At 45.1% G+C, this 27,915-nt stretch overlaps 1 protein-coding gene across 1 annotated transcript in view; it reads left to right on the top strand.

The window, feature by feature from the left end:
- PTPN14 (protein tyrosine phosphatase non-receptor type 14) overlaps positions 1-27,915 on the top strand; it is a 496,593-nt gene that overhangs the window by 340,484 nt on the left and 128,194 nt on the right. The window contains exon 6 of the mRNA XM_086927897.1: positions 22,953-23,023. Coding sequence (XP_086784023.1) covers positions 22,953-23,023 — 71 coding nt within the window. The remainder of the gene's footprint in view (positions 1-22,952; positions 23,024-27,915) is intronic.

Here is a 27,915-nt window from a genome sequence, read left to right as displayed (position 1 = left end):
GATTGCTGTTTCTATGGCAGTCCTGTGCGCTTCCTTTTTTAGTACCGCGTCGTTGAATCTCCACAAGGTCGTTTTCTTTCCCATTTTGTGCACCGCCAGAGTCATCGTAATGCATTAATGATATGAGATCACATGCGCTTCAATGGATGTGGATTCAATGTCCCCTTTGGAGTGAGCAGATGTGAGCAAGTAATCTATACGTGAACATGATCCATAGGGTGAGGAATAAAAGGTATAATCTCTGCCTGTTGGGTTCATCAGCCTCCATGAATCAACAAGATTAAAACGTGTACAGAGATTAAGAAGTGCTTTATGTGAGTTGGTCGGCCGAAACGGACACTGCGAGTCTCTGTCTAGAAGGGGATCCATGGGGAGATTTAAGTCACCACCCAGGATATGTGTTGCGGTATCTGGGATCGTGTCAATGTGGGAGCCAAGTTCCTTCCAAAAATCTTGGTCATCTTTATTGGGGGCATATATATTGGTCACATAGAACTCCTTTCCGCCCTTTGCTAGTTTATTAGAGACCCAGCTGCCTTCGGTGTCCGCACTGCTGTGTAAAACATCTATGTTGGCTCGCTTCGCAATAAGAGTGATGACCCCATTCTTTTTGCCCAGGGCGACAGACCCAATCGCCTCACTATAGAGTTTGTTTTTCATAGAATTGAATTGTGACAAGTCTATTTTAGTTTCCTGGAGCAATATAATGTCACCCTTCTGCTTGTATAGATAATCTAGAATTTTCCTCTTTTTAAATGGGTGATTGATACCCTTAACGTTGAGTGATACTATTTTTATAGTCTGCTTATCCGTTGCCATCAAAAGAGAAGGTGAGTGATCTAGTAGTCAACATGGTATGCATAGTGTGAGATCTGCATAACATTAGTACCCTTTCGTAGGTGCGACTTCGAACCCCTGGATAGTATGAACGGGCATGCATGTGCACACATAGAGCATTCTCATCATTACTGATGTGTAGTGTGTTGCTGCAGGAAGATAAGAGGTGAAGAGGGGATAGAAACAAGAGTGAAGACATAAAAGGAATCACACATAAAAAGAAAACCAAAAACCCTACCCTACCCACCGACAATCCCATCCCACCCCCCCACCCAAACAATGCACCAGGAGCATGGCGACCAAGGAGAAGCAACCACCGTGGCTACCCTCTCCCGTGGCAAAAACTAGGAACCTGCTTATAAATGTAGGAAAAACAGTGTTCACAGAAACAAATCTTATGAACTGACGAAACCGGTCTAGAACTTAACGGAGACATAGTGCCTCAAAATAGCATACATAGCTGACAATGCTTCATAGATAGATCAATATTTGCTGCAACGAGGTTCATGGACTTCACAAGCATGTAACGAACGAATCAAGACCTAGTGCATTCTAATTGCATGGGTAATTAGTGCGACATATATATTTGTACTAACCCAACTTAAGGCAAATAACCACAGCTTTACCAAACATGTAGTAAAACCTTCGTAGATGAAAACCATAATATTAACGTTCTACAATATCAGCTGAAGAGATAGCATAAGTCGGATGAATGTTAGATGTATATGGCAAACATTATGTAGGAGCAACACTCATTCCTATAGGCATGAGCTTCCGTCCTCTTCCAACGGAGTTTGAAAATTAGCGTAGCCAAACTGGCGAGCAAGTCTTATGTAGACATACAGTAAACACTATAGGTCAAAAACCCCTAAATGTTCATGATCCTCCATCAAATTAGGTACCTGAGCGATCATAATCCCACAGCATAATAGGTGCATAACATGTGACAATGGTAAACATTCTGTAGCAACAACATTCATTCCTATAGGCTTGATCCTCCATCCTACCCCAGAAGAGTTTAAATCCAGTTTATTGACATTCAGTGTACATCATAGTTCAAAGACACCTGAGCGTATATGGTCACCGGAACATGTTAATAAGGGACAGATCGTCCTACCACTCCTCCAGGCAAAAACCTGAGATAATGAGTACAATGGAGGTTATAACGCTACTAGAGGTATACCTGAGTGTTGAGCTAGCCCACGGCTCTCCAGTCCAGTGTGTGGTCAAGACAAGGATCGATAACATCTTGTGTGGACCAGGCTAGCAAGAGGGCAGAAAGACCAGGTATTGAAGAACATGGATGAGCATGTATGTACAGTACGTTCAGTGCATAGAACATGAGCTAATTGTCCTTTCCTTGTGGGATCGGCGCAGTGGCAGTATCCATCTTCGACTCCTCAGGGCCATCGAGAAACTGCTGCAGACACGAAGGATCCGAGAATACTTGAGGAACTCCTTGAATTGTTACCCGAAAGCGTACAGGGCCCACAAAGCCGTATTGATAGTCAAGTTGGCGAAGCCTCGGACAAAGGGCCAGGAAATTTTCCCTCAAGGTAAGTTTCTTTGCAGTAATCTGGGAAATGTATACCTTATTGGTCTTCCAAAGGATGTGATTGTGTTTACGCAGGAACGTCAAGATTTGTTCTACATGCTGATACCTAAGAGGCCTACATACAATCGGCCTGGGACCCCTTTGTTGATGAGTGAGACGAGTAGGAACTCTGTGAGCGCGATCAAATTCCAACGGTGTACCGAAGGAGAGGCTGGTGGCCTGAGGAAACCATGACTCCAAGAATGGTATACAATCTCCATCTTTCCCTTCGGCTCCTTCCGGAATACCAAAAATTCTCCGGTTTCCCCGCCGGTTTCTGTCTTCCAACTCTGAGAGACGATGTGACCGTGACGAAGTAGATAGGGAACGATCTTTACGTAATTTGCTCACTTTTACCTCCGAGTCTTCCAATTGGCTGATCCTAATTTCAGTTTCTGAGAGTCGCATATTGGTGTCTTTGATATCTTGCCTCACCGCTGCAATTTCTTCTCTGGTTGACTTCGTGATTTCATGTACCTCGGCGAGTTTAAGAAGAATTGTCTAAAGTGGCTTTCATGTCTCTTGCACCCTTAGTAGGCGATACTGGATTAGGTGGGTCGGCTTTAAGTCTTTTATGATTTATGGCCTCCTTTTCTCCCATGGAAGGGTTTGTTTTTAAAGCTTTTATGTTATTGGTATGTGTGTGTGTTTATATATGTATATATACACATATATTTGTTATATTTTTATATTTTGAAATAATAACCTAAATTAAAATTATTACTTTACTTTCTTTTTGAGTAGATGTATCTAAATATATATTCATTTTATCTTTCACTTTTTTACATTAAGTTTATTTGTTATATTTGTTACTATTTAATATGCATTTAACTTTATATGTATTTAAAAAACGATATTTAATACAATGATATTGTCAATGATATTGTCAATGGTACTTTGGTCTTAATATTTTTCTATGGCGATATTTTGAGGGTTGAGGATACAGCACTCCGTGTAGTACCATATATCTGCCGTCCGGGTCGAGTTTATGGCCCTTGTGACAGAACAAAACCCAAATAATAGCTGACCGTCCAAATCCATAGGAAGTGGCAGGTCGCTGTCCCCGCCACCTCTTCCGCAAATTCGCCATGCAGTCCCCTCACACATGCATTTCTGTAGGAATGCAATGGAAACTCTGTATCGCCTCAGGTAGGCATTCACTCTGCAATGCTTTTCCAGTCGACCCAGTATTCTCACATTTCTAGTAATCAGCTTCACCATCATATTACCCATGTTCCTCTTGCATTCCCTATACTCCCCAATCTGTCTCCCACATCCTCCTGCCAGTTAGCCTGTTGCAGGAACAACTGGAACAATTTCACTCAGTGCACTATCACTTAAGAGCAGTTCAACCTCCGCAACATATGAGATAGGTAAAACCACCCTCCATCCTCAACCCCACCCTCTCCATCCGCAGTACATTCAAGCACCGCAACAAGCCGGACAGAAAATAGTGTCCACTGCAACATTCTCTGTGAAAGAAATTGAATCCCCCTGCCCACATCTATGACTCATGCTATGTAAGATGGTTGCCGTCTAGAGGGAGCCACAAGGGTGGGGCTCTCAAACCAGTCATAGTAGACCTTGTGCCTCCATGTCGCCCGCCCCCCAGCATAATCTACCAGGAGCATAATTGGATCATTGTATACAACTCGTATAGCTCTCACACAAGATTGATAAGCCAGTATTTTACACAGTACATTCCTGTAGTTCATGCAACAGATCACATACAGTTTGCATAGGCAGCAGCAGGGACGCCCGGGCCACCGCCAGGGATCCACAAACTTTGCCCCTCGCTCATTATGAAAGTACTTGCGTTTTGCAAATCTGGGTCAGGTCGGTCCCACATCTGTGCTGTCGCTGCATGAGCCAGGGTCACGTCCCTGTTGCAAGAAGGATTCCCTTGTGTTTGGTACAATGTCTGTATCTAAGAGGGTATCCTCAAGACCTACCACAATCTGTCCTTACCCTCGTAGGTCATCTAGGCTGGTGGATCTCAGGTTGCAGCTGTGCAAACAAGTAGATTGTCTCATCTTCGTCGGTGTCGACCATTTCCTATTCATGTCGTTCCGATGTGAGGCCATTCTCAATGTGTTCACCCAGTCATAGGTCTTCCCTTCGTGCAGGACTCGCAGCTTAGTATTGTGATGATAAATGGTCCACAAGAAATAAGTTGAGATCCAGAAATTGTGCAGCCCATAGTTTAATATGTGTAGCAAACTCTTCATCGCTTATACATTTTTTATTGAAAGTAAATGAACGTATTACACAAGTTGGTTGCATACATATCACCTCCAGGACAATCTGGCTGTGTTCTGCCGTAATTCGGGGCATAACTTGAATCTTCGCACCTATAGTTAAATGTTGAAGTATAAAAATATAGTCCAACCGCACTTACCTGGAGTGGGGAGAGGAAAAAAATGTATATCCTGTATTGCTTGGATTTAGTTTACCCCATCCGTCAATTAAACCATGTTGGGATATTAACTGCTATAATGCCCGATATGCCTTTGGCTTGTGACCATGATATCTCTGGGGCCGGGAATCCCAAATATGAATATCACCATGGATATTAAAATCTACCAGTAGTATTAAGGGCATGGGCCATTGCGCTAGTTCAACGTTTAAAAATTCTAAAATATCAGGCTCATCGAGATTAGACCCATACACAGTACATGTTGTAGCTTTCATGGCCTCAATAATACACTCGCAAATAGCCCACCGTCCAAAATTGTCGACCTGTATCCTGCTCGTGCCAATTACAGCTTAACTGCCCATTATAACTACCCCACGATTCATAGTAGATTGTTTAGACACCGCTAAAATTGAATAGCCCAGTTCTAATAAAATCTTGTAATTAGACCAAGGAATATGCGTTTCCTGCAGGCAAAGTATATCTGGGTTAATTAAACGGAATTCATATTTCACCCTTTTTCTTTTCATAATGTTATTATCACCACATACATTAAAGGATCAGATTCGTAAATTTCTAGCCGCCATATATAGGAATTAATTGCATTTCTTTGAGACATACATGTTTGTACCCTTGCTCCAAAAAACAGCTGCTACGAACTGATGTTTTTCCCCTTTTTTCCCCACGAGCCCCTACCCCTTTATCCCAGCAAATCCCCCAGGGACCCCCAGCCACCCCAGATCCACACAACACCACCCAGATCCCCCCCAGCCTCCAACAGTGCCCCACCCCCCTAAACTAAGGCAATTGGGCGAATAGCCCTGTGATGCTCGGTGAGTGGTTCCCACGCAGCTCGGCTCACCAGATCGAGAAAAAAAAAAGCAAACACAAATTTTTTTTTTTATATATATGTATATATATGTATGTATGTATATATATATATATATATATATATATATATATATATATATATATGTGTATGTATATATATATATATATGTATGTATATATATATATATATATATATATCTCTTTTGACCTTGATTGACATGCCAAATGACAAGAGAGATGTGAAATGTAAAATAAGCCAGTGCCAATTGGAACAAAAGGCAAAGACAAAAAGTCCAAAACAGTCAGACCAGTGGTTGAGCCCATCAAGAAACAGTTTGCATGTAAGCATTAACAGCAGCCTCGGAAGTGAAAAATCGACTCTGGCACTTGTTCACAATTTTTAAAGTTGCAGGTTGCAGTAGAAAAACTTGTAGCCCTTTTGCTTGTATTGGAGCAATCAACTGACGTAGTTTCCATCGCTTTTCCACTGTAGAGTGGCAAAAATCTGGCCTTATGAAGAACTGGATGCCTTTCCCTGCTCTCCTTTTGTCAGGCCGGGCCTTATCATACAAAACTTGTCTTGCCAAAAAGTTATTCAAGGATATCAAAATGGCCAGTGGTTGTTGTGGGCCAGCTTGACCGCTGCGCATTGGTCATTGCCGAAAAGGAAACCTGTGGGCTCGCTGTATCTCGTAGCTCCAAGTCCATTCAGTGATTTCTGGAAATGCTTCCTCAAATAGTTCTATAACAAATTTATGCACATCCTGGCCCTCAAGGCCTCCCGGTACGCCTAGTAGCAGCAAATTTTTTCGCCAAAGACGATTTTCTAATTCGACCATTTTGTCATGTATATCTTCTTTGTGCGCCTTAATTTCCGCCACGTCGGCTACTTGAGTCACCATCTGGTCTTCAAGTGTTGAGATCCGCGCCTCTGCCTCGATCATACGATCTGTAAAGTCATTACAGGTTTTTGCCAGGCGCCGAACAGTATTTTGTATTTTGGAGCTTTCTACAGGCAGTATGAGTTTTTAAATGTTCAGCTCAAGCCTCTAATCGATGGTCGTTAATGGATCGATAAATTTCTTCCAAAGATCCAGATCCAGATCCAGGCATTTGGTTAGGGTTGGCTGGTTCACCATCCTCGCAACCTTGGCCAGACAGATCTAACTGCTCCAATACCTAGATTTTAATAGAGGCACTTCTAGCCAGCCGATGGTATGGGACTCTTTGAAAGCGGGTATTAGGGGGGAAACCTGTAGCTATGGTTGGGATAAACAAAAAATACAAAAAGTCAGGATTGCTGAAATGCTGGAGGACCTCAGACTAGCAGAATCTGAATTTATGATGATAATTCAGTCTAATGCAGACCCTCAAGCGCAACAAACTAAGGTTGCTAGTTGTAAAGCTAAGATTAACGGGGTGTGGAGTCAAGATATAGCCTCTCAGTATAATACTTATAAATCCGAAAGATATGAATACGGAGAGAGAACGGGGAGATGTTTGTCTCAAAGGATGCAGGGTAAACTGGCGGCTCAACGTATTGTCTTGTTGGAGAATGCTAGGGGAGAGTCTATTGAAACCCAAGATGGTATTATGGAAGTTTTTCGTAGTTGCTATCAATAATTATATTCACAAGACATAATCTCTCAAGAACAGATAGTAATTTATCTTAATGACTTGGACATTCTTAAACTCGGGCCCTTTGAGAGAGAAATACTTGAGGCTCCAATCACTATACAAGAGCTACAGCTTGCACTCGAAGACCTAGCACTAGGAAAGGCATCTGGGCCTGACAAACTTCCTTTAGAGATTTATCACTTATTATTCAGTGTTATAAAGGAGGACATGCTAGCTACTTTTATTATGGCTCAACGAGGTAGTCCGCCGGAATCTTGGGACGATGCCAATATTGTAGCTTAAAAAAAAAAAAGATAAGCCTCCTGAACTGCCTGGGTCATACCGGCCCATATCACTAATTAATGCTGCCGTAAAAATATATTCTAAAATATTAGCCACACGATTACTCCTAGTTACTCCGAAGCTAGTATCACACCACCAACACGGGTTCCTCCCCGGGAGAAGTACGATAAATCATCTCCATCGCGTTATAGCGTTAATTGATTATGCAACCGCATCACAAAAAAATATGGGTATTATTTTTTTGGATGCGGAGAAAGCCTTCGACCGGGTTGCTTGGCCGTTTTTATGGGCTATAATGGGTAGAATGGTATTTGGTCCGCTGTTTATGCAGGCTGTTCAGACTATGTATAGGAATCCCCGGGCTAAAATTTGTACTATGGGACAGGAGTCATCATTTGTTCATATCACCCGGGGCACGCGACAGGGGTGTCCCTGTTCGCCTCTACTTTTTGCGATTTACGTAGAGCCACTACTGCAGCGTTTGGAATCTACCAATCTAATAAAATCAATGATGGTAGGAGATTATGAAACACGCGTACTTGCGTATGCTGACGACAACGCGGTGGTAACATCAGATCCTGAGCTAGCAATGCGGGAGGTAGAAAGTTTGACTAAATCATTTGGACAGGTTGCTGGCTATAAACTTTAAATCTCAAAAACTCAAATAGTTTGTTCAAACGGGCTGTGTATTAGTGAGCCACGTGTGACGCAAGAGGCTAAGTATTTGGGGATTAAAATCAGGATGTGTATACAGGAGATAATTGATGTCAACTGGAATGATATAATAGGAGCAGTTAAGAGCCAGCTAGAAAAGTTAGAATGTCTGCATCCGTCAATGGTTGGGCGATGCAATGTACTTAAGATGTGCATTCTCCCCAAAGTACTTTATTATTTTTGGACAGTCCCCTTGGAGCTATCCAGACCACAATTGACGAAATTGCAAGACATTTCGGATAGGTTTATTTGGGGCTAGAAGAAACCCTGTCGTGCATCTAAATACATGACATTACCTTTGAATCGTGGAGGATGGGGTGTCCCGAATTTTCTCTTTTATTATTTAGTTTGCCTTATACAAAATTCAAGGTTTATGTTAACTGGGGGGACCACACGGTTGTACGAGACACCTAATGTTTATGAAATGCTAATTGGAGAATCGGCTTGCAAAGCCCTGCTGAAATTTTTTGAGCCTAGCTATTTTAAACGTACCAGATTTAAAATCTTGATTGCGGCTTATAAGGGGTGGAAGTTACTTCGGAAAATCTTGGATATCCAGCGATTTAATTTTTATACACCCTTAGCCTCTAGGAACATATCACCATCTATATTTTGGGATGCCAAGATGTGAATTTGGAAAAGTAAAGGGATATCCCATTAGGGTGATTTTTTAAAGATGGTACAATGGTTCAATTCACGGATTTAATGGAGTTCTATTCGGTGCCGACAACTGATTTCTTTAAATGCTTGCAAAAACGGGATTTTATGTATAAACATCAATTACAACCGATTGTAGTTAACAAATTCATTGAAGCTCTCTCGAAAGGTGCCAAGATAGGTGTTCTATATGAAATTGTGTTATCAAAACAATTGGATGATATTGAATTGCATGATACCAAATGGCAAAGCCGATTGGGATGCTCGGGCGTATTTTTGCAAGATTCTATTGACATGGCAGGGGTAATAGTTCTGTCTGCCAATCTGCGTACGCAACATTATAAGACTGTATTTAATCTGTACCATACACCTGTGAAAATGATGAAATGGAGAAGTATTTATGATGGTAAATACTTTCGATGTCAAGTGGATGCAGCCGATATTGTTCATATATTTTATAATTGTAATGCACTTTCTCCGTTTTTTCTAAGCATAGAGCAATTTTTAGCTATTATAATGAAGGCGCAATTTCATTTAAGTCGGGAACTGCTGCTCTTCGGGGTTGGTATGGATGATGAAACTGTACAGAAGTGTTATACCCATCGATTTTTCAATTTCATGGCTATGGCGGTAGCTAGACTATGCATTGCTACAATGTGGCTAAAACCCGAACCACCCGCTTTTGAAATGTGGAGAGCTAAAATCTATAATGTGTTCCATTTAGAATATAATTTATATCGTATTAAATCTGGGAAAAAAACAACTGGGATTGAAGATATGACAGCCAAAGCTCCAACATTTCGAATTGTCATTTGGATAACATTTCTGTTTACTTGTTATAGTGCTATAGTATTGTTTTAACGTTATGGAATTTACGCTTTATTTTTCTCTTTTTTATCTGCTATGAGCTGAAATAAAATAAAAATAAAAAAAGGAATAAGTTGAGATCCTTTTATTAAAGCATAAACCCTAGTGACAGTAGGAGGTGCGGATGCAGCCGCCTGTCAGCTCTACTCCTGGGTCTCTCTCACAATCCCAAACCCTACAGTTCTAAAATGAATGTAAGAAGGATTACATAAACAATTTCAAATAATAACACCATATAAAGTACGCACGTGTCTCGCTCGAGTCAGGGAAGATTTGGCTCGAGACGCAACACTTAGCAGGGTGCTATAAGCTATATTTTAAGTTCAGGTCTCGCAATCAGTTTTTTAACTGACAGTTTTTTGCAGAAGTCCTGCACTTTTTTGGTATAGCCTGGGGAAAAGGGAAATGTTCCTACCTTTGAACTGGTGTGGTCCCCTCACCCTTACAACACTGTCCCTGAAATTAAACAGCCGTGCAATAATGGCCCTGGGAGGCACCCTCGACAGCTGCTGCGAAGCCAGGGCGCGGTGCACTCTTCCACTGTTAAGAAGCTGGGGAGGCGTTTGGGCTGCAGCACATTAGTGATCCAGTCTTCCAGGAAAAGTTCAGTCGATTTTCCCTCTGCTCTCTCTGGGAACCTAAGAATATTTAGTCAGGACCCACCCTCATCCCACACATCCAGGCTGTCCGTCACTTGTCGCAGTGCAATAACCATCTCCCTCAGCGCTTTCACCTCCTGCTGCAGTTCTGTAATGTGTTCATTCACCAGGGTTAACCTCTCTGCTTCTTTTTGAGGTATACCCGTAGTAGTTTCACCTCTATAGCCACTGAGTCTATCTTTATCACTACTTCCTTGGAGCCCTTCATTTCGGCCAGGAAGTCTGCCATGGTGGTGGCCTCTCGCTGTTCTTCTGGTCCATCTGCCACCCCGCCCCCGATTTAATATATGCGCGTACTTCTCTTTCCTCGTTGTGAAATCAGAGTTCCTCATGATACAGCATCTAAAGGAACTCCAAGCGTTTCTGCAGTCCGCCACCCCGGGGTCAAGCACACAACACACTATTCCAGTATATCCCTCAAAGAGATTTCCTGCCTTGTCCACCGCACTGGCACCAGGGACCCCCAATCCTCAAACGCAAATGTCTGTCTCCTCACAAGAGTTTCCAGAGCTCAGATGTGCAGTCCAGGGCCTCCAGGTCGTTTTCTTATCTCCACATGGAAGTCATCTGTGGCCTACAGACTCCAGTCATGCTGCATTCATACCTCTCCCCGCATGGGGGGTCCTCAGGCTGGTCACCCCGCTGTGTCATCTTGAGAGCCCTCCAATAGATGGGACCCTTATGCAGGGGGCTGACTCACACCACCTGGGCCCCGATTGCACCGGTCGCCGTACCTGTAGGCATGGGCCTCAGTTGCCTCCTTGTTCCCTCTGGCCTACACCGCCGCTGTGGCCCCACGCCAACTGCTTCCCCCACTGCTCACCGTGGCCGTCTCCACTCTCCAATCCCTGCTCACATTGAGATCTCTATATGTTGGGCTCGGGCCACTTTGTCAATCTCTGGCACGCGGGTCAGAAGCCGCCTCCTACTAGCGGCCACTGTCGTGCCGCGTCCAAATTGCTGAGCACCATTCTAGGCCACAGTAGCTTCTTTGTGGCTCCCTTCTGCCTTGCAACCGGGCTTCCCTTACTCTTCTAGTCTGCTGGTGACCGTGCCCAGGGTGCAGATGGCCTTCGGAGTCAGCTGCTCTTTCATGATGCCCCACCCCTGCTAGCCACCGTTGGTATTAGGCCCGGCGTCCTTGCCGTACTTGTCTCCCCTGCAGCTGCCAGTCTGTTGTGCAACTTCAGGCGGGATTCTGAACTGGCTGCACTTCCTGCAAGAACCGTAGTTGTTGCTCACCCCAGAGAGTGTTGAATGGTGTAGGATTATGGCAGATTTGAGTTTCTGTCGGTGGGAGCTCCACAGGGAACTTCTACTTTGCCATCTTGCTTGCCCGCCTATACGCTGTGTACTTAAACTAGTTGTTGTTGTATTGGAAGATCACAGCGTGCTGTTTGTAATGTTTGTTTCATTTCTTTCATGAAAACATTGAAAATGTTTATAAAAATCTGAAGAAAGTGTGTACTTTTTTGCATAAATATCCTTATTGTCGATCCACCACTTTAAAAATGTTCAATTGGATAAGCAGTTTTATGAAAAAAATGACGTCAAGGCTGAGAATGTGGAATGTATTTTGATGTGAGACAGGAGAGCTGATTTGATGTGGGAGTATTTGATTGGGCAACTCTTTTGTTTGGTTTGAGTTCATTCGGCTGAACTAACCGGTCCGCCGATCAGGAGCACCCATAGGTGTGTGTATCATTATGCAGGCATGTGTGCTGCCATGTTTCATCAATAGCGCTGCATCACTTTCAGCACATTCCTGTCTGACTGACTTTTTCTGGCAAAGCAAGGCGCATGCAAGGCAAGGCTCGCAGCTTAAACACAATCCCATAGCCTGAAGCATTATTTGGTGCTTCCGAGCTATAATCGTTTGTGGTTTTGAAGTATTTATCTTTTATTCGCTTCGATGCATCGCACTCCAAGGACCGAGGATTTTTTTAAAGTTGCAAAACAAAACTAAGACAGACCCAAAAGGTGCTTCAGACATATCATAAATCAATGTCAGGCTTTTATTCTCAATGATCGAAGCAGTTACTGAATATGGAACGACATTTTTATATTGTTATGCATCGCTTTCTAACTCCAGAAACATCATGTAAGAAACATTGGTCAATGACCGATTGTGAAAATTTACAAAATGCTTTCCAAACCCTGTCTTTAAACTCCCATTTTATGCTGTTGCAAATTGGAAATGGAGAGAATGTATATTTTAATTAAAATAATATTTTCTGTGGTTTTTAGGTAGTGCAGACAACAATACTTAAAGATAACGCTTCAAAAGTGTGGTGTGTATTAAAATAGTTAACCTTGGAACAATACAAAAACAGTGCACCCAGATAAATATATTGCCTAATGGTGCTGTGGTCTGTTGGTGTTAATTTATTATTCAGGGGGAGTTAATAGCTTATTACATCACTGGAACCCCGCAGCAGCACTTAACATGATAAAATCACCGGGCTCCTGAATTTAAATTTGCTGTTTCTAGCCTCTTGTATCTCAAAGAAAAGGAGAAGAGAAGTGACCAACCAATACCCCCTTAAGACCCGTTGAGGCTCTTTTAGTTCCCTCCACTTTTGCGCTTTGGATTGTCCTCAAAGGAGGTGAACTGCTCAGGCCTCCTGATCTGATACCCTTTGCTTATGCCTTAAAAGGGGTTTTACAGGCAAAACTATCAGAGATTCATCCCAATGCACAACAGCAAGTCATTGAAGCTCTTTTCACAACTGTGAAAACCTTTATTCCCAACTCCAAAGACAAGAAGCAAAGATAGCAGATGTTGAGACTCTGTGGAACAAATGTTCCATAAAGCTGGGTACAGGCACCGCCATGGCAACGAGTGATTCCAACATCACTCCTAATGTGAGGCACTCTTAGTGTAGGGCATAATTGCCTCACATGACTCAAACTAAAATGCCTGGTCTCTGTATGCAAGTGACAATTCTTTGATCATTGAACCATTACGCACAGTCTTTGTATAAGCATAATGAACATGTGTATTAGGTCATATTTGTCTTCACCCTGTAATGTTTAATAGCAAGCACACACAGTAGCATTGACTCCTTAAAGCTGTGATGACATGGACTAGTATGAACCCCATGCTAAAGAAAGGACTGAGCTGTACAATCTGGCCCAAAAAACAACAACTCCTGTTTTATTTACATATTTTTTTGGTATGTGTATAGGAGTGTGCTGTATGAAATGATCCTATTCATTAGACCTGAGAGGGTGCAGAAATCTCATAAAGATTTTATAAGTAGCTCCACTTTAAACTTACTAAACAAACCTCCAATTTCCACAACGCTTCAGGTGGATGAATCTGTCTGTGCCACGATATTAGAATGGAGCACAAATCAAATTCATCTCTAAAATAATAATCTTACAGCGTTAAATGTTAGAATAATTGTCTTACAGCATAGCCAATGATGAGAGGTTTGATGTTTTGAAAGTTTATTTTCTTCATTAAGAGATTAGTCTGTATTTTTTCTCAGATTTGGTAAATAAATCCAATTCCAGATATTTCAAGAACATTTTGGTTAGAACAATTATACAAAATAACAATGTGTGCCGTAAAGGAATTAGTCCCTACTTTAATCAAAAGGATCTAACTTATCCTAACTAGAACCTATAAAGAGTATTTTTTTTAAAAGAGCAAATACATTTGGAGCACACTAATAACTATGGAAAAATTGAACTCCCCATAAAGAGTACTTCTGGAAACTCAGCTGAGTTCCCTAAGAGCTGCCGTAGCAACCGTTAAAACAGGTAAATGATTTAATCACAGCAGTAGCTATGATCAGCATAATAATAGAAAGTCTCTTCACAAAGCATAAGAAAATCAAATAAATCACTGTTAGCAGTAGCTTATGTCAATTTGCTAACCTGCCCTACCCTGCAAAGTGCCAAGAGGCATGGCAGAAGTGCATAGAATGCCTTAACTCTCTAGCTAGGAACATGTACTATACATAAAGCACAACCATGTTGAATCATTTCTAACCAGTAGGAAAGGATCTTCAGATGGTCTGTTGTCTTCTTCCTTGATTCCCACAGTAAACGTCCATGTCGACATGTAGTTATTTGAAAGTACTAAAAGATATACTCAGGAAGGTTCTCATGAGAACCTTTCAAGCCTACTCTGTTAGCTGTTCAGTGTCCCATTGTGTAACAGTGGACTACTCTATGAAAGGAAACAGTAATATCTAGCATGTCCTGGTTAGATCATAGAATTTAAACCTACAGCGAGCATTTTCTTTCATTAATACACTTGTTCAGTATAAGCATGTGGTAGCGGAAACAATCGAAAATATAATGAAGTCATATGGTGTGAGGATGGAAAGAAATACATTTTGCAAAAAACAGAACATTTCACAAATATGTCGAGTTTTACAGTTCAGTTAAAAATGTTAAATCAGCATTTACAAAAACGCATTTATTTTATTAACCCCTTCCATGCTGATGACGGCCCCCAGCCGTCTTGCACTACGGTGCTCGTGTGCGGATGACGGCTGGGGGCCGTCATGAACCCGCCCACTCGCGATTCTGCCGCACAGACGAGGAATCGCGGCCGCATGGAAGGGGTTAAAGTGGTAGGAAAAAATCAATAATATATTGAGGCGTAGCATTGATAGAAAAACAGAAATGTGAGCTTTCTGCACAAATAAGCAGCATTATCACTTTTTGCATGTTTATTAAAGGCATATTTTCTCTAACCGCTATTTTGATATGATTGTTTTGTGTTAATGTTAAAGCACATTTCTACATTGTTATGAGGTAAAAATATTGTAAAACTTTTCAGCCCCCAAAATCCTGGTCTGATGATTTTTATTCCTCATCACATATCTAGGTTTCTCATGTGAGTCTGTTTCAGGGTGCACTTTCTTCGTAAGTTGAGACTCCTCTTTTTCTTTCAAACCCTTACATTTCAATGAGTTCATGTAGGCATCATTCATAATACCCCTCAAACCCAAATCTTTCTCATACCATTTATTTTCCAACCTTTCCTTTCTCTTGCAAAATATGTATTTACAGTTCAAGAATAGTGTGTAAGGAAATATTAGATATAGCCCCACTATCACTATGGCATTAGAATAGCCTTCAAAATACCCTGTCCTACTGTTGAAAACCAATTTCCAATCATGGTATCTCCATTTTTAGGTTTTGCCCTGGCTGTAGCACCTGCAAAGCAGGTGCTCCGCCCAGGGCGAAATCTTATGATCCTACAATATGGGGCTTAGTCCCGCCTCTGTCTTCCATTGGCTAGCTCCATAAATGGAGGCTAGCCATTGGAAGAGATTGGCGGTCAATCACTCTTTCCACATCGGAACGCGATTCGGGGGCGTTTCCGTGTCTTTTTTTAAGTACCGCCCCTTTTAGGACGTCAGTGCGGCGGTGGGCGGGGTTTATTTTTTTGGTCGTCGAGGTTTCATTTGCTCATTCCGCGGCCGACCGCCACCGGAAGAAGTCCTGGTGAGTGCTACCCCCCTCCCGCTGTCCGTGTGCCCGCCCGCCCCCCTCCCGCTGTCCGTGTGCCCGTTAACCCGCCCCCCTTCTGCTGTCCGTGAGACCGTTCACCCGCACCCCCCTCCTGCTGTCCGTGAGACCGTTCACCCGCACCCCCCTCCCGCTGTCCGTGAGACCATTCACCCGCACCCCCCTCCTGCTGTCCGTGAGACCGTTCACCCGCCCCCCTCCCGCTGTACTGTGTGCGTGCCCGCCCCCCTCCCGCTGATACGTACAGAGCAGCCACCCTGCATATTGCCCCAGTGCTCGTACTACAGCTTCCCCGCACCCTGCCGTGTGCTCCCACCGAACGCACACGGTGGTGGAGGGTATGTCTTCAAACGCACAGCTGTCTACAGTGGAGCATGCGTTGCCGTCACAGCGCTCCCCCACAGAGCAGCCCACGTTCTTCCCCCGCCACACACCACCAGTTTCCTCTATTCTATGCCCACCTCACACAGATCCACCAGAGAGGACGCACGGCACCCCACCTCTCACACAGCACCTCCGGAGAGCAGCATGTATTGCATTCCCACTCCACACACAGCACACCCACAAACCGCCTGCACGGCACCCGAGCTCACTGAGTACTTTGTTTTCCTTTTCACACGTGGATTTCACTCATTCCTTTAGCACATGGTTTACTGTTGGTCTGTACGGCTTCTGTGACAGACGGACAGGAGGAGAGGGGCGCATTGAGGATTCAGAGGAAGATCCCGAACAGGCTAATATTATGCACTCAATGGTAATTTCCAAATCCGCCTCTCCGAAGCACCAGACCCCCTGCCAGGAAGTGCTGTGCTCGTGAACTTGTTGGATTTAAAGGAAACGCGTTCATATTTATTTATTGCTGTCAGGGTTGAAGCAGATGGTTCGCTGGTTGCTTCTGTAGGGGGGGGGCTGGGTGATATGCACCCCTGACTCGGTTCACAGTCCAGTACTTCCCACTCACTGCTTGTGGTGCCCCCGAGTTCTTCAGGGTGGAGGCACTGGTGTGCCAGGCAAAAGTGTTTTCTTACCACTTGTTGGCCGGGCACAGTTTGTCCGCTGGCAGCAGGCTGAGGATGAAGTGTGCCCGCCTGGTGATATAAATAATGCCAAATAGACTGGCACTTTCTATAAGGCTGCTGGAGTGAATGAAGCGCTTGGGGTACACTGACTCCCCCGATACCAATCAGATTGAGGGTGTTAAGATTGCAGCACAGGGAGCCGGGTCCACAGGGAGCAAGTCGAGGGCTACAGGACACCCCACCGCCCCAGTCTTAGAACACACCGCCCAATATCTCCTTAAATTAACACCGCCTCGCCCACCTTTTCGCATTTAGAACACATACCCCCACTCCCCGCAGATACCTCCTTTTATTGGCCGCACGTGCTTCTGTGGATCCCATTCGCGTCACCACACCCTCCTCGACAAATCATATCACCCCACACATCCTTCCAAATGCCATGTCACCCTCCATATCTCTCCACATGGGACATACCTCCCGTAGGCAACATGTCCAGCACACCTACTCCCACTGTTCCATCCTAAGCCAAATCTCCCCTCGAATCACATCCTCGCCACGATTGACATCTTATCCAACGCACCCCCAGTCCCCCCCGCCACATCCCTGCTCACAGGCCCCAACCGTTTAACGTGCAAAGCGTGAAAACGCTGGCGGTGACGCGCACTAGTAATATGAAGAAGGACACTGTGATGAGACAGGCATCCAATACAAGCAAATGAGTGAAGCTAGCGGGGTGAACTTTGGACAGACAGCCAAGTGCTTTTATTAACTCTTTGTGTCCCGCAGGGCCGACACTGCTGCTACTCACAGCATGTTCTGAGCACATCATAGGCTGGCCTTAAAACACTGTGAACGCTCTAAGCAGGATCCCAATCTTTCACACCGGGTGGGGTGGGGTGTTTGGAGCGCAGGCAGTACAGGGGCTCTTGGTCTCCCACAGTAACTTCTGTAGTAACATACAAAGCACACTATCAGCTGTAGAGGCAGGGCGCTTGCCTTGGCGTAGCCCATAGTTGCTATCTTCCTGTGCACTGTGGTTGTAGGCTGCGTGGCAGTACCATGTAATGCTGTATTTAGAAGGTGTACGTGTACAGTTTTAGTAATCTATACATTTATTTACTTGACTTGTGTTGCTAATCATTATTTTAAGCATGACTGCCACCCTTCCCTGTGTGCCACAACCACTAATCCCTACATGTTAAGTACTTTTGGGTGTTCGTCTTCTGTACACGCAAATTTTCCCCTTTGTGTTGCCTGTCAAGTCTGTTTAGGGTCAACCATCTTCTTTCTAAAATAGTCTTCTTTCTTCTTCCAGGCATTCTCTAGAAAATCACTTTTTGGCAGTAGTTTGTGTCATGTTAATGTATATCTTTTCTAAAGCCATTATATAATCCTTCTCTATTGGTCGCATTAAACCATTTAAATTGTCTTTGTAAGCCTTCACACTATCTATAAGGAAATAAATAGTACCAGGGTGTGCCCATCTCCTTTGCTTGTAAGTGTAGATTCATGTTCTTGATTATTGGTACACTGGAAAGTATTAGATCATGATTAGAATAGAAATACTCAAAATGTCCTCGCCTATAAACTAATGACATTAGGATGCTGCAAGACATCGCATAAGATAGAGGTATGTGTTAATAGGTAACTTCTTCTGAAATGGATGTAGGCAAGTGTGTGCAAATGTAATAAACCTTTGCATATATGGAAGCATTAGTAGAATAATTATTCTTATAGCTTACAAAGGAGCAACTAAAGGGGTCTTCCTTATTATGGTAAATAGGTGAATTAGTAATGTTCTTTGATGTAGGCTCTGACACTGAGCTAGGTAAAATCCTATTAGTACACCAATGATCAATATTACTGTTATTATAAAAATTAAACCCATGGTATATTTGCACTTATTTCTAATGCAACACGTTCTCTGAGTGGAGTCAATTCAAAGCACTTAGTTCAATAACTTGTAGCAAGTTTTAGTACGTAGCTCCTTTTGTGCGGTTGATCTTTTTTCTTCTTCTGTCAACAATAAAGCTTCTAACCAGACAATCTAATAGGCACAGTTCAAAATTATTTCTTTAATTAGTTTGATTTCAAGTGTTTTTTTTCCTCTTTCAGATCATCTCCATCAGTCTCGCTTTCTCTCTTTCGGGGAGGTTCAACTAGTTCAGGATTCACTTTGCACAAATCTTCAAATGAGACATTCAAAGCAGTGTTCACAAAGTATGACATTCAGGTGCTGAATATATGCTGCAGGGCACTCATGCTCTTTTTGATCTTCTTAGGTTTTTCTGATTTGGATGTAGGCCACCTTCGCCGCTGAACTCCGCCTCTTCGAGTATTATTTCTGGAATTTGAGCTATTGAAGAACTTCTCTGAATTTTGTTTTCATAATTTTGTGGCCATTCGCTTGTCGTTTTATTCTCCTTGTTGCAGTGCTGGTTCCTTCACCTAGATCTTCTTGTCTTAGTACCACGTCAGTGGCATTTTCTCTCTGTGACTTGATCTCTGCTTCTCCTCTGTTCGAGATCTCAGTGCCACTCTTTGTTATTTCATGTACTTTCACTTGACATTCCTTCAATTGATCTTCACCCTTTCCTTCTTCCAGTGACTGGACTGACACTGGTGCTGTTGGCGTGGGAGGTCTTTCGATTGGTGGTGCAATCAGTTCAGGATCATAGGCCAGAGGCACTTTTTCTGGATTGCTCACTCTTTTTAGTGTGCAAGGCATGAATCCAACTCTGGACTCCCAGCACACTTAGCAGTATGTGTAATGAGGACCACCTGAAAAGGGGCCTTTCCATCTCTGTCATGATTGAGAAGCACGTTTAGAAGACTTGCCTTGAACCCAATCACCAGGAATGAGGTTGTGGCACTGTTCTTGATGCAAGTCTTGCGTGGCAGCCGAGACCTCATGAGGGATGGAGCTTACCACATGAGCCAGTCCTTTACAATGATCTATTATGATATCGTCAGTGATTGGCAGGAATGGCTGGCCATCTAATTTCTCTGCCCATCAATATTTCATGGGGGGGATAACTCCGTCTTCCTGTCAAGCACTCTGGATACTCATCAACACCAAAGGTAAAGCGTCTGGCCTTTTCAGAGAGGTTGATGTAAGACCTTGCCCAATATAGACTTGAGTGTACTATTTATTTGCTGAACAATACCAGAGGCTTCTAGTCTGTAACTGCAATGTAATCTTTGTTCAGTCTGTTAGGTTGTGCAGATCATCTTCATCCCGTCATTGTTGAAATACCCTCATCTATCTAAACCAAGAGAATCATCAGGCCGAACCCGGGCATTCAATTATGTAATAACAGCTCAGCTACAGTAAGACTGTTGCTTCTTCTAGTTGTGTAGTCTTCCATCCGTCTTGAGATGACATACATAATCACTAGGATATATCTCAGCTCCTTATGCACAGGCATCTCGATCAAATCCATTTGCATCCTGTTGAATGGGCCACCTGATCTCCCTAGGTGTGTTAGTCACTTCTGTTTGTTTCCCTACGTTTAACTATTGACAAGTTATACACCGATTGCATATCTCTTCTGCCAACATTATGAATCTGGGGTTGTACCAAATATTCCTGAAAAGTTTCACCACTGCATGTCTCCCTAAATGTGAGTATCCATGGTAGTACTGTGACATTGGAAACAACAAGCTATCTGGTAATACTGGTCTCCCATTTGCTGACATCCAGATGTCATTTGCATTGTTCTTGCTTCCTGTCTTTACCTAACCATTCTGTTCTGCTTCTGACACATTTTCCTGCACCAGTTTCAGATCATCCCACATGTCATTAACTTTCATCAACATTGCAGAAGAACTCTCCTCAAAAGACTTACATGCGCAATTTCCATTTAAGGATCAGGCAAACAATGCACAATACCTTGCTAATGAGTTAGCGTATCGGTTGCCCATGGCAAAGTATCCACTTCCTCCTTGATGAGCAAAATACGTTACTATAGCAATTTCTCCAGGAAATCGCAGAGTATCCAACAGGCCCTAGGCGTATGTTCTAGTTTGAATAGGTGTGCCTGAAGAGGTTAGAAAGCCCTTCTGTGACCACAATTGTCCAAAATCATGGGTGATACTTAACCCATACTTGCTGTCAGTGAATATGGTGACTCTCATTCGACCAGTTAAACTGCAGGCTCTATTAAGAACAATCAGCTCAGCAACTTAGGCAGGAAAACTTTTTGAAGCCATGAAGCTTTAACCACATCAGTTACGGTGAGCACGGCATATGCTGCTCTGAGTTTGCCATAATTTCTTCTCAAGCATGAGCCATCTATGAAACGCACATGATCAGGCTCAATTCGGGGTTCGTCCTTTATGTCGGGGGGGGGGGTTTGGGCACAAGTTTGTGACAGCTAGACAATCATGTTCACTATCATCACAGTTAACATAATCATTTACAGGTAACAACATTGAAGGGTTCAGCACTGTACATAGTTTCAAAACAATATTGTCCGAGGCCAATATACTTTGCTCGTATCAGGTACATATTGTGTCTTTGGTCTCGTTAACAGTAGCTCCACAGAGTGTGGGACCATAGCGGTTAATGGGTATCCCACACTAGCATAACGAACCTTGAGGGGGCCTCCATGCAAGGCACATGGAGGGCCCCCCCCTCTGGGATCAATCAGGAGCTTTCTGCCGGAGTACTGTGCCGAGGGAGCCTCCTAGAGCTGAAATTGATTAGTATTCATTCATGGCATTTGATTTAGATTAAACCTTGGATTCCCCATGTGTGCAGGTGCAACAGGCATCATTGGAGCCTGTCCCTTACAGCATTTGTACATTTCCTATAGCATTGTCAGGATTATATCAACATTCCCTCTCCCAATGCCCAACTCTATGACAGATGTGACAAGCTGTAACCTTTTTTATAATAGCAATATGTAACCTGGGTCCTGTTCCCACAGTAACACCTCTGGCTTGTGACATATTAATTCCTCCATGATTTCCTTGAAAAACAGACTGTGGCACAGCAACTCCCTGCATGTTTCCTTGATTGCCTACAAAAGATGTATTCTGAAAACATTTCTGAGCCTTCTTCGTTTGTGCTAACATTACATTTTCTTTCATCCTTTTCTGCTTCATGTCTGCTTCGTATCAAACTCATCGCTACAGTAATTTGCATCGCTCGGGTTTCATTGAGGGACTTATTATGCCAACAGATCACGGTTTAAGTTATGTGCGAACAGATCACTGGCTTCAGCTGCCTTACTAGGTCCTGCTGTTTTGTCAATCCAGGCTGGTATATAGCCCTCCTCAGTCGCAACTATTTCTTATGGTGATAATGGGGCAGTGAGTACCCACACCCCTCCATCTATTAATGCTTCGAAGTAACTATCTGTGACTTCTGGGAAGTCGAGACAAATCACAATGTGGTTAAACGTCTGGCAACTAGTTGAGTCTCAGGTCTTGTCTCAACAAGTGGTGGAGAACTTTCTCCTATGCTGGTTACAGCTTGAGCATTAACAACAGGTACTGGAGCTATCCTAGTCACTTCAGCTGTAGTTGTCACCTTTGGAACAGTAACCTGCGGTCAAGCTATTACTGGTAAGGTGATCTGCAATATTTGTAGGGGTCATTCAATTGGGGATGTACCTTGATATGCAGGGGCAGTTGACACTTTCAAACTTGTGCAAGCACCTGATTCACTCTGTGTACCCAGTTCAGCAATATTAGGTTCACATCTAGTAAATGAAAGCTTGCTTCTTAGGTTTTTATGACCTATACACATAGCTATACCTATTGAAGTTTGCACATTTAAAATTGTGTTATTGCTTTGAATTTTACGTTAACCATTGCAATGTTTTGACTGTTAATCTAAATAGTTTGCATTTTAATCAACTTTGTCAAATGCTTTCATCTTCCTTCATCAATGTTCAGATTACCGGTTTCCTTTGTGGTTTTAAAACTTTTTTTGTATCTAGGACTGGGCTCAGGATGAAAGTGTCCTGGAGGAGTTGACACAGAAGGTAGCCCAGGAGTACAAAGCTCACAGGTAAAATATGAACATGCATTTTGTTTCTAGTGGGAGGGGACTTCGTGAGGTTAAGAAGGCGGCCCTGGCACAGGATAATGTCATTAGTGGTAACTGTCTTGTAGGTGGACACCTTTAAAATGCCTCTGCACCAAGTATACCATGCCATGGTTTGGTATATCTGACTTTCTCTGGTGTTAACCACAAGGTTGATTGTTCTTGGGTAGACGGTAAACCCAAGCATACCTAGAGATGATATATGCGAGCAGTGGTCCTCTTCTCACAGCAGCCTATGCCATGATTAGTCTAATAGTTAAATTCTGAACAATCTGTCACTTAGAAGGCACTTCAAGGGGTAGGGAAAGGCACATCAGCTCTATTTGGCTGACCTTTAATTTCATTAGTTCGTTAGATTGCTCTGATTTTGTAGTAAACGTGCCTCTGTTAAAAATCTTTTGATGATTAATGTTGTCATTCACTCCCTAATTTATCTAGAACTTTGTGTGTAGTTTAAGGTAGTAGATATGGTCTTGGATTTTCACCTGCGTTTTAAACCGAAAGCAGAACATCAAAGTTATTGGTTTTGCATGCATATTTTAAAGGCTTGGGAGGTGTAGAGTTGCGGCGTTGTGTGATGTAGTTTTTAAAGATATTTACTCATTCAATGCAAATATTGACATCTGTTCATGCATGTAAAAGGAAATGTGAGGAACTTTTTATTCTCAGCAAAATTGTGTCTCAGACAAATATAATATTATGGAAAGCTAACCATGGACGTGCTACCCTTCATAGGTTTCCATTTGCCCTAATTTGGATGTATCCGTAAACTGGTTTAAACTACCCTAATTTGAATGTATCCGTAAACTGGTTTTAGTGCGTTGTTGTGACCAATATCACTCATTGGGCTGCAAGAAAACCTTGTATAACTTCTCTCCTCCTGATGCTTGGTATCCGCATAGTTGAGCAATTTCAGAAAGATATGGTAACAAAACTGGTTTGAGACTACTGATGTATGGATACTTCACAAAGCCATATATCTTCGAAAACCACACATCATAAGGAATCCCTCTGTAGGTGATTAGCAACCTCCTAATTGGCTGGGCAAGGCATCTCTTAAGAAAGGGCTGTTATGATATTTTTCATTGCCGTTTAAAAAAAAATGTTCTTCTTCCTCTCTTGCACTGGATCATGTTAATTTGAAAGTATACCTGCAACTCTCATGGCTTTGTAGAGTTTTGGTGTTCCAAGCATGCATTGGTGTGCAAAGTGTTCATGGTGTCAAAGTACTTATCATTGTCTGCTAGAATTGCCATGTATACTTAGGAGACTCTGTCTATCTTCCTAAGATCATGGGGAATACGAGAAAAAGCATAGATTTATGCTGCTGTTCCTCATATGAAATCCATCAGTGGAAGCCAAATCTGAAAGACACAGGTTAGTGTTAGATTCCGTACCTTAGAATATCCCCAGGCGTCAGACTGGATCCGGAAAGTTTTGCGTAGCAGTACCCCTGCACATCGGTAGACGTCGTCTGCGGCTCCGCGTCCGTCATCGGCGTTGTTGCCGCCGGTATGACGTCTTCGGAGTACTTAGACGCCGCCCTCGCGCGCTGACGACAGTTCTTTTTTTTTTTTCGCGCCAGCAAGCGCAGATCCGGAAAAAGCAGTACTTCTTAGTAAATTTTTTAATAACTTTTTGGATCTCTTTTGGATCCTTTTTTCGAGTCGTTACGACTCTCGGTGCCGATAGGAATGCCAGGGTTCAAACCCTGTGCTGACTGTAACCGCCTGATGTCGGTTACCGACCCCCACCGTCGGTGCCTCTATTGCCTTGGAGCCGACCACGATAACAAGTTGTGCCCCGACTGCGGGGCCTTGACGTTGAAGGCTAGGCGGGAGCTGTCCCGTAAGCGCCTCGAGCTCCGGCAGTCTGCCCCTCGCAGGTCCCGGTCCAGGAGGAGGTCGAATGACCGGTTGCAGAGCCACAGTCATCAGAGCTCGGCGAGTCGACACCACTCGTCTGGCTCCAAGGCCTCAGGCAAGAGGCACAAGAAGTCGAAGAGACAACACCGCTCTTCCGACTCCCCCTGACGCTCGCGTGATGTGGCCAGGGGTCCGGGCGACACCGCCCACGCATCTCCGCGCCCAGCTCCATACCCGCTGGTCCCTGGGCTGAACGCAACGCCGGAGGAGATCAGCTCCTTCCTCGTGGCCATGAGGAATCGCTTCCCTCCAACGGGCCCTACAGAGGTGCCTCCAAGCCCCGTGGGTCCGTCTGGGTGCCCTAGGGGGCCGGTGGCTCCGGCGCCGTCGGGTGCTTCGGCCCTGGCGCCGTCAACGACTCCGGTCCCGACGCCGCAGGGCCCCACTGGATTCGGGTTCAGATCCGGGTCGCCGCTGGTCGACCTTATGACCCCTCCACCGGCGCCGACCCCCAGGGTGTCGCCCTTGACGCAGTCACCGGACGACGTCGTCCCCGGTCCCACCCTCGGTCCGGATCCGGCGTCGGACCGGCGTCGCTCGACACCGCTTTCGACTCCGACAGAGGAGCAATTCTTCTATGATCCGGCCCCATCTTTTGGACCTGACTATCAGGAGATGGAGGGCGAGGAGGATTGGGAGGGGTCTGAGGACCCTCTGGCACAGGAGTGCCAGTCGTATCAGGACTGGGCAGTTGAGCTACAGGAGGCCAGTGGTCTGGACACTTCACCCGATAATGGATTTGTCTCCCCTCCTACCGTGGCTAAGGAGGAGGGGGCTGCTTACAGCGTGGTGTTGACGAGGGCGGCCAAGGCCTTGGCTCTTGAGCTCCCCGTCGCGGCCGTGAGGACTAACCTCCTCACCGAGGTCCTCAAACCGCAGGCATGCTCTTCGGAGCCTCTACTGCCGTTCTGTTGGGCACCTGGTCCATGCCCGCTACAGGCCCCCTGTAGATCGAAACGTGGCCAGACGCCACCGCCCGGCCCCGGCGACCCTAGCTTCCTGACCACCCACCCCACCCCGAGAGCTTAGTTATCCAGGCCTCTAACTCCCAGACCGCGTTCCCGACTGCCCCTCCTGATCGGGAATCCAAAAGGTATGACCAGTTCGGGGAGAAGCTGTTCTCCTCACTTAGTTTGGGGTTGCGGTCGGTCAACACTGCTTGCCTTTTGGGCCGTTACACCCACTCTCTGTGGGACACAGTTGCGGACGTACTGCCCGGAGGAGGCCTGGGCAAAACTCGCTCAAGCCCTTGTGGAAGGGCGGGATGCAGCACAGTACTCTATTCGATGTGGGCTGGATACCACGGACTCGGTAGGCAGGGCGGTTTGCCGCCACGAATTGCTGAGGTCCGCCAACTTCTCAGCTGATGTCCAGAACACACTCATGGACATGCCGTTTGATGTCCGTCGCCTCTTTGGCGACAAGGCAGACAGTGTGCTTGAGCGTTTCAAGGACTCCAGGGCTAAGGCCAAGTCCTTGGGCCTGTCGGGCCAGCGCCAGCAAACTTCTGTCTTTCGCTCCTTTCGTGGCCAAGGAAGGGGCGCCCCCTCACATCCTGCCAGCCATGGGCCGCAGACTAACATCCAGCGCGGCGGCTGACGTGGTAACCGCTGTGGCGGTGCCAGGGGACAGCGGCGAGACCAGTCCACATCCACTCCCGCAGCATCCACCTCAAAGCCTTCCTAGTCTGAGCTTGCAGGCCATTTGATGCCAGTGGGGGGCAGTGTTCGCCATCAACTCCTCCACTGGCGCACCATCACATCGGACAGGTGGGTGCTGCAAATCTTCCGAACGGGCTACTCCCTCCCCTTCTGTCGACCCGTCCCGCCATGCCACAGCAGTACCACCGCATGTCGGGGGATCACTTGCAACTTCTGCAAGAGGAAGTTATGGCCCTCTTGGCCAAGGGGGCCATTGAGCGCATTCCTAGGCCAGAAGTAGGGTGTGGTTGTTACTCCCACTACTTTCTGGTTCCCAAGAAGGGCAAAGGGGGCCTACGCCCTATCTTGGACCTGCGGAACATCAATGGCTTCCTCCGGAAGGAGAAGTTCAAGATGCTGACTTTGGCTCAGGTCTTAGCTGCCCTAGACCCCGGAGACAGGATGGTAGCATTGGACTTGCAGGACGCATATTTTCACATCCCCGTCCTGCCGGCCCACCGGCGTTACCTGCAGTTCACAGTAGGCCACAAGCACTTTCAGTTTATCGTGCTCCCCTTCGGCCTTACCAGCGCCCCTCGGTGTTCACGAAAGTGATGGCGGTGGTCGCAGCTCATCTGAGCAGATTAGGGGTGTCCGTCTTCCCTATCTCGACAACTGGTTGTTGAAGGTGGGCTCGCCCCAGACAGTCGTCAGCCACCTCCAGACTACGGCCGACCTCCTGTACCTGCTGGGGTTCTCCATCAATGTGCTGAAGTCACACCTGTGTCCCTCTCAGAAGCTCCTCTTCATCAGAGCGGTTCTGGATTCGGGTTCGTGATATTCAGGCTCTGATTCCGATCTTTCAGCCTTTATCCCGAATCTTGGTCAGGTTGGCGCTGCGTCTTCTGGGGCTGATGGACTCCTGCATCCTTCTGGTGCATCATGCCAGGTGGCGGATGCAGGCTCTGCAATGGGACCTGAAGTTTCAGTGGGCCCAGCATCAGGCAAACTGTCCGACCAAGTCCTGATCTCGGAGGGCACTGCGAGACAGTTGCAGTGGTGGCTCACGGACCGCGATTGGGTCAACAGCAGATCCCTACCCCAACTGGAGCACGTAGTTGTAACAGATGCATCCCTCCTGGGTTGGGGGGCCACATGGGAAAGGCGGAGATCAGAGGCCTCTGGTCTCTAGCGGAGTCCCGGCTCCACATCAATCTTCTGGAGCTGCGGGCGATCCGGCGTGCACTGAAAGCCTTCCTTCCCTGTCTGGGGAAGTGTAGTGCAGGTGTTC

Source organism: Lissotriton vulgaris, chromosome 6, assembly GCF_964263255.1.
Source record: "Lissotriton vulgaris chromosome 6, aLisVul1.2, whole genome shotgun sequence".
NCBI classification, from domain to species: Eukaryota; Metazoa; Chordata; class Amphibia; order Caudata; family Salamandridae; genus Lissotriton; species Lissotriton vulgaris.
This window is presented reverse-complemented; position numbering and strand designations above follow the sequence as displayed.